Genomic DNA, 6,860 nt, shown 5'->3' with positions numbered 1-6,860 from the left:
TGGCTCACGCCTGTAATCCTAGGACTTCGGGAGGCTGAGGCGGATGGATCATCTGAGGTCAGGAGTTTGAGACCAGCCTGGCCAACATGGTGAAACCCCGTCTCTACTAACCATACAAAAATTAGCCAAGCATGTAGTCCCAGCTACTTGGGAGGCTGAGGCAGAAGAATTGACCCTGGGAGGTGGAGGTTGCAAGTAAGCCAAGATCACGCCATTGCACTCCAGCCTGGGCAACAAAGCGAGACTCCATCTTTAAAAAAAAAAAAAAAAGGAGAGCTGTTGATCTGGGCCATATTTTACACTGGACCCAGAATCTTGGTTTGCGGGCTGTATCTGATAATCTGACTTTTCTTACAGTTGGAGGTGCAGTTCATCATCACAGGCACCAACCACCACTCAGAGAAGGAGTTCTGCTCCTACCTTCAGTACTTGGAATACTTAAGTCAGAACCGTCCTCCACCTAATGCCTATGAACTCTTTGCCAAGGGCTATGAAGACTATCTGCAGTCCCCGCTTCAGGTGGGTCTGGAGTGCACTGAGAGTAGGAAGGTGGGGTGAAAATGTATCTTGAGAATATATGCCTCCAAATGTTACTAAAACTCAGAAAGCAGTGGAAAGTTTTTGATATTTTAGTGCATTGTCCTTTGCCAGAAACTGGCTAACTTTATCCTTTTCCTCATTCATCAGCCACTGATGGACAATCTGGAATCTCAGACATATGAAGTGTTTGAAAAGGACCCTATCAAATACTCTCAGTATCAGCAGGTACTGTGTGGTATGCAGGGTGAGGAAAGCACAGGGCTAGCATGACCTGGGGAGATTGGGATTACAACCATAGGATATTCTCTCCTCCAGGCCATCTATAAATGTCTGCTAGACCGAGTACCAGAAGAGGAGAAGGATACCAATGTCCAGTGAGTGCTTTCCCCTCAATCCCAGGGACTTGCATACCTACATCTATATATGCCAAGTCTGCTTGACTCTTCCCTTTCTTTCTTAGGGTACTGATGGTGCTGGGAGCAGGACGGGGACCCCTGGTGAACGCTTCCCTGCGGGCAGCCAAGCAGGCTGACCGGCGGATAAAGCTGTATGCTGTGGAGAAAAACCCAAATGCCGTGGTGACGTGAGTAGCAGCCTGCTTGCTGGGAAGTTAGTCCCCATTGCCAAATTTCCTTAACATGTCTCCTCACCTTATTGTCTCTGTTTCAGGCTAGAGAACTGGCAGTTTGAAGAATGGGGAAGCCAAGTGACCGTAGTCTCATCAGACATGAGGGAATGGGTGGCTCCAGAGAAAGCAGACATCATTGTCAGCGAGCTTCTGGGCTCATTTGCTGACAATGAATTGTCGCCTGAGTGCCTGGATGGAGCCCAGCACTTCCTAAAAGGTGCCCCCAGGTTGGGGTGTAGGTGGAGGGTGATGATGGATGAGAATCTACCTGGGAGGAGGGTACAGGGTTTAGGGGAAAGTGAGTTGGACCTGGGTCACATCATATGAGTTTGAGAGCTATTGCTCCACTGCCTCTGTGCCCTTAGCAAATGAAGTTGTCTCTTCAAACCTCAGTGTTCATATTTGTAAAATGAAGGGAGTGGGCCAGGCGCTGTGGGAGGCCAAGGTGGGAGGTCAGGAGTTCGTGACCAACTTGGGCAACATGGCAAAACCCTGTCTCTACTAAAAATACAAAAATTAGCCAGGCGTGGTGGTGCAAGCCTGTAATCCCAGCTACTCGGGAGGCCGAGGCACGAGAATCGTTTGAACCCGGGAGGAGAAGGTTGCAGTGAGCCAAGATTGTGCCACTGCACTCCAGCCTGGGCAATAGAGCGAGACTCCGTCTCAAAAAAATAATAATAATGAAATAAAAAATAATGAGGGGAATGGACTCCTTGAGCTGACATATGTACCCTGAGCTTAGCTTTCATCAGGAACTTTTGTGGGACTTTGTGACCCCACAAAAGTTAAGAACTACCAGATTAGACTATCTTGGGTTCTTTCAGTTTTTATCTGTGTGACTCTGTAAATTAACCTAGAAGTGAAATCATCCGTGACAGTAGTTGGAAGGCTGGCTTAATAATGTGACAACATGCATTTGTCTCTTTCTTCCATGCCCATGCCAACGTTGGTTGGTTTTGACATGGGAGGTTTGATCCTTCTGATCCTTCAGTTAGTACAGACACACCATTTCCCTCCCTCTGGAACTAATTTGACTCTCCTGCTGTGCAGATGACGGTGTGAGCATCCCCGGAGAATACACTTCCTTCCTGGCTCCCATCTCCTCCTCCAAGCTGTACAATGAAGTCCGGGCCTGTAGGGAGAAGGACCGTGACCCTGAGGTAAAAAACCACTCTCTGGAAAGAAGTGGTACTCTTCAGTCCTCTTCTTTTTCTGTATTTGCATCAGCTATTTTCTTCTGCTGGGGATGAAGAGGCGAAGAAGTTAGGGATTGGGGAAGCACTAAAGTAAAACTTTTTTTAATCCTTGGGGAAGTAGGTATCTCCTGTCTGTCTTCCCCAACACTCTCTCTCTCTCCTTGTCTCTGACAGGCCCAGTTCGAGATGCCTTATGTGGTACGGCTGCACAACTTCCACCAGCTCTCTGCGCCCCAGCCCTGTTTCACCTTCAGCCATCCCAACAGAGGTAGATTCTTTTATGACTGTCCTCTGACTAGAGGGGTGTGGGCTTCTTCCTTCCTCCTGCTTTCTTCCCTTGCTGTCCCTAGTCTGCCTTATCTACTCTTCCCTTCCTGGGTCTTGCTCATGGTTTACCAAGTTGTCTAGAGCTTCTGGCCCCTTGTCATCCACATGATTATTTCCTGACAGATCCTATGATTGACAACAACCGCTATTGCACCTTGGAGTTTCCCGTGGAGGTGAACACAGTACTGCATGGCTTTGCAGGCTACTTTGAGACTGTGCTTTATCAGGACATCACTCTGAGTGAGTGTCTATGGCAGTGGATGGCGGAGTATGAGGGTGTGCTGCCTGGGCAGCTTATATGTACATGTGTCATTTAGATTTATGGGGGGCCCAGTACTCAATGAATGGAGATCTTTGTGTGATTAGAGAAGAGACCCTCTTCAACATAGGCAAAAGGCACAGCCATGGAGACCTCTGTTTTTTCATTATTTTGTCCATACAGGTATCCGTCCAGAGACTCACTCTCCTGGGATGTTCTCATGGTTTCCCATCCTCTTCCCTATTAAGGTAGGAACTGCTTTTAAGACTCTGTAGGTTAAGGAATAACTTTTGCCTTTGGTGTTGTGCCTCTTTCCTTCTCCCAGGAAGATAGTTGACTATATGACTCATGTTCTCCTGATTTCATATGCTCTTGGATCCCAGTGGTAGGTGTTGGGAGTATTTGGAGTGGCCTTCTGCCTGGCTTTCCCGCATCTATTCTGGCTACCCTTCTGTCCTCTACTTTGAGCAAGAGCCATCTTTTAAACACTCAAATTTGATCTTATCTCTCTCTTTCTCTCTCTTTTTTTTTTTTTAAAAGAGACAGAGTCTCGCTCTGTCACCCAGGCTGGAGTGCAGTGGTGCAATTTCGGCTCACTGCAAGCTCCGCCTCTCCAGTTCATGCCATTCTCCTGCCTCAGGCTCCCTAGTACTTGGGACTACAGATGCCAGCCACCATGCCTGGCTAATGTTTGTGTTTTTAGTAGAGATGGGGTTTTACCGTGTTAGCCAGGATGGTCTGGATCTCCCGACCTCATGATCCACCCGCCTCAGCCTCCCAAAGTGCTGGGATTACAGGCATGAGCCACCGCGCCTGGCCTGATCTTACCTCTTTTTTGCTTAAAACCTTTCAATGCCTTCCCATTGTCTTTAGGATGAAAGTCAAAATCTGGAACATTGCTTGTAAGACTTGATGTGATCTAGTGTTTGCTTGCGTTTGCAGCTCCTGTCCCCTTGCTTACACTGCTTCAGCCTTATGGACCTTCTTTTGGTTCTAATTGTCGATCTTCTTTCCTACCTCAGGCTTTCATGCCTCTCTTTTGCCTGCAGAGCTCTTTGCTTGTCTCTTCACACCGTTAACCTATCTTCTAGGTCTCCTTTAAACATTTCTATTGTGAGATAAACTTTCTCTGACCTCCTAGACTAGGTTAGTGTTCCCTTTCATAGTTGTTTTTCTAGCACTCTATACATGTTCACAGCACTCACACACTTTTGATTATTTGTTCAGTGTCTTATTGTTCAGCGTTCTGATAGGCTTCAAATAACTTTCATGAGGGTTGGGACAGTCTTGTCATGTTTATCATTTTATCTCCACACCTACCTTAATACACTGCCATTTATAATTCATTAGCTCCACCCTGAACCTCCCTGTCTTTCTTCTTACAGCAGCCCATAACGGTACGTGAAGGCCAAACCATCTGTGTGCGTTTCTGGCGATGCAGCAATTCCAAGAAGGTGTGGTATGAGTGGGCTGTGACAGCACCAGTCTGTTCTGCTATTCACAACCCCACAGGCCGCTCATATACCATTGGCCTCTAGCCCTGCGTGCAAGTGTCCAGAGCCTTGGAAGCAGCTTCATGTTCTGCTCCTGTAGTACAGAAGGTGCAGTACATCTATGGGCTGTGATTCCCCTTGCCCATCAGAGAGGAGCATTTCAATCTGCTTTCCTGCCTTACATCAAGGTGGGCAAGGGATTATAATTAATTGCAGGGCTCAAGCCACCAATCTGTGAAGACCTCAGGCCAGGGGGTGAGGAATTAGTGCTGGATTCGAAGCTACGCACTCAGCCTCAAGAGCTCCCTGGAATATCCCTGAGAACATGGGGTTTGGACAGATGTTCAGCCCTTCTCTGTTCTTGTTTTGATGGTTTCGTGTAAGAGGAAATACAAATAAAGTTATAGCCCTTTCCTGCACTACCCTGCCGCCCCTGCCGCTGTTTTCCCACACCTCACTTAGACCCAGGCATGTTCAGATCTGTCCTCTTACCTTATCCAAGACCTAAAGGGGCCTAGTTGTATTCCCTACTTAGGAAGCTGAGCAATGACTGTTGTACTCCTGGATATAGGCCTTTCTGACCAGTTACAGTGAGCTCTTGTCCATTAGAACCTGTAGTTAGGCTTTTCTCTGGGGAGGAGGCATAGAGTTTGCCACCTTGGGAAAAGATGGAATAGTGAATGAAGCCAGTTTCTCTTCCTGTATTCTTGAGCTACTGCACTGGCAACTGGTTACCTCTCCTTTGTTACCTCTTGGGAAGGCTGGAATCCATCCAGGAATCTCCAGCAAGAAGCTACCTATTTTTTTGAATAAAACCACAGGTGTACAGTTTGAAGTCCCTAAGAGGTCATCTAGTCCAATTTTCCATTTTACAGAGGGGGAATTTGAAATGGGTGCAATGATGTGATATTAGTATCCAAGTCAGAATTGGAAGTCAGCCTCCGACTCTGGCTCTCCCCATGTTATAACCAGCTACATTTTTGGTAGCTACAGTAGACCACAGAAGTGTCTAGGAGCTCCTGGAGGCCCTTGGAAAGTGAGGGTGGACATCAGTTCCTTCTTTCCCGTTAGAGGACTCAGTACTGCTACATCCAAGGAGTCACCTGAGAAACTTTCAAATTTACCCTTGCAGTGGGAAATGTGGGGGCACTGATTTGAACGGAAGTTATGATCTGTGGGAGCAGGCCATGACGATAGGGCAGAGTGTGGACCAAGACAAGTCTGTGGCAAGATCTGCTTTTCCCAGGTCCCAAGCAGCGAAGTCAGGAGAGGTGGTCGGGAGGGTTGTTTAAGTAGCCGGCTCAAAACGGGGATTTGGAGTTCAGCATCTCCGGACTTGAAACAAACGCCGCTGTTCTCTACAAAGCTTAACCGTAACGACTGACGTGACTCCTTCGGCAAATCCGAGTAGGGACGGCCAAGGATGTAAATTGTGCCTCGTTGGCTCCGCCCATCGCACTGGTCTAGTCAACTCGAGCACCGGGAGTGGGGTCGGTGGCTCCTTCACTCCCGTTTTCCGTCCCGTTTTCCCCGCCCTCCGCAAGTCATTTAACCAATGAGAATGATGGGCGGCTACCAAAGGACGCTTCCATTTTCTGGAGTCTCTGAGGTTAGCCAATCAATGGGAACTCGTTGGTTGCTAAGACGCAGTTGAGTTTGCTCCACCCATACTTAGGACGTTAGCCAATGAGAACCTGTACTTTGGACGGTTGCCGCGAAACCAGCGAGGTTACTGCCAACGCTGGGGTGTCTTAGCGCATGCGCAGATTGGGGAAGGTTCTGGAAGACGGCGGAGCTGTCGCCATTTTGCGGGAAGAGGAGCAGCTGTACCTGCATTGCTGCTTTTCTTGCCTAGACTCTAGGAAATATCCGAGCTTCACTCCCCACAACATACCCAAAGGAACGGAGAGAACCGGGACCCCCCTGCGGGGAACCGGAACTGGTGAGAAACCCCAAAACCTGGTCCCCACCAGACGTCACCAATGCGTGACGTTGCTGCACGGCGCCTCCCCCTGACGTCACGGGCAGAAAATAGCGTCACGAAGAGATTCAGGGGAACTTTTAACGTTAAAAAAACCTTTGTTTTGACCTGGAAGTGTTAGCTACTTAAATGTAGCCCACTGGCACGACTTTAGAGGTGGGCACCCTCGTGGCTGTATCCTGCACCGATAAAGATGCGGTTTCTAGAATTCTGTGATTTTTTTTTCTGGGTCCCTGCAGCCGTGACACTTGGGGTCGCCCACACTGGAAAGGGAGCATCGACTCTCTGCTGCCTGAGAGGACACACATCATCAGTTTCAGCCACTCGCACTACTATGCAGAGAGAGAGAAGGGAATTGAGCTTTCTTCCTCAATCTCTAGTCTGTCGAAGATTCATGTTCACTATTTTGAGCTTTATGGGCTTTTCCCTTTTAACT

The 6,860-nt window shown here is 48.2% G+C and overlaps 2 protein-coding genes across 7 annotated transcripts in view; both read left to right on the top strand.

Moving 5' to 3' along the window:
- Window positions 1–4,863, top strand: part of PRMT5 (protein arginine methyltransferase 5) — a 9,057-nt gene extending 4,194 nt beyond the window's left edge. For all 6 annotated transcript variants that reach the window (XM_011990636.1, XM_011990635.1, XM_011990637.1 and 3 more), the window contains 10 exons: window positions 358–519; window positions 688–765; window positions 856–914; window positions 1,001–1,123; window positions 1,210–1,385; window positions 2,219–2,328; window positions 2,539–2,632; window positions 2,815–2,931; window positions 3,134–3,198; window positions 4,336–4,863. In XM_011990636.1, the coding sequence (XP_011846026.1) occupies window positions 358–519; window positions 688–765; window positions 856–914; window positions 1,001–1,123; window positions 1,210–1,385; window positions 2,219–2,328; window positions 2,539–2,632; window positions 2,815–2,931; window positions 3,134–3,198; window positions 4,336–4,488 (1,137 nt within the window). In that variant the 3' untranslated portion in view covers window positions 4,489–4,863. The remainder of the gene's footprint in view (window positions 1–357; window positions 520–687; window positions 766–855; window positions 915–1,000; window positions 1,124–1,209; window positions 1,386–2,218; window positions 2,329–2,538; window positions 2,633–2,814; window positions 2,932–3,133; window positions 3,199–4,335) is intronic.
- A 1,336-nt stretch (window positions 4,864–6,199) lies between these two features.
- The window catches only part of RBM23 (RNA binding motif protein 23), a 37,570-nt gene continuing 36,909 nt past the window's right edge, over window positions 6,200–6,860 (top strand). Inside the window, exon 1 of the mRNA XM_011990631.1 lies at window positions 6,200–6,385. The gene's annotated coding sequence lies outside the window, so the exon portion shown is untranslated. The remainder of the gene's footprint in view (window positions 6,386–6,860) is intronic.

Source organism: Mandrillus leucophaeus, unplaced genomic scaffold, assembly GCF_000951045.1.
Source record: "Mandrillus leucophaeus isolate KB7577 unplaced genomic scaffold, Mleu.le_1.0 Scaffold380, whole genome shotgun sequence".
Classification (NCBI taxonomy): Eukaryota; Metazoa; Chordata; class Mammalia; order Primates; family Cercopithecidae; genus Mandrillus; species Mandrillus leucophaeus.
Note: the sequence above shows the minus strand (reverse complement) of the source record. Positions and strands in the feature narration are given on the sequence as shown.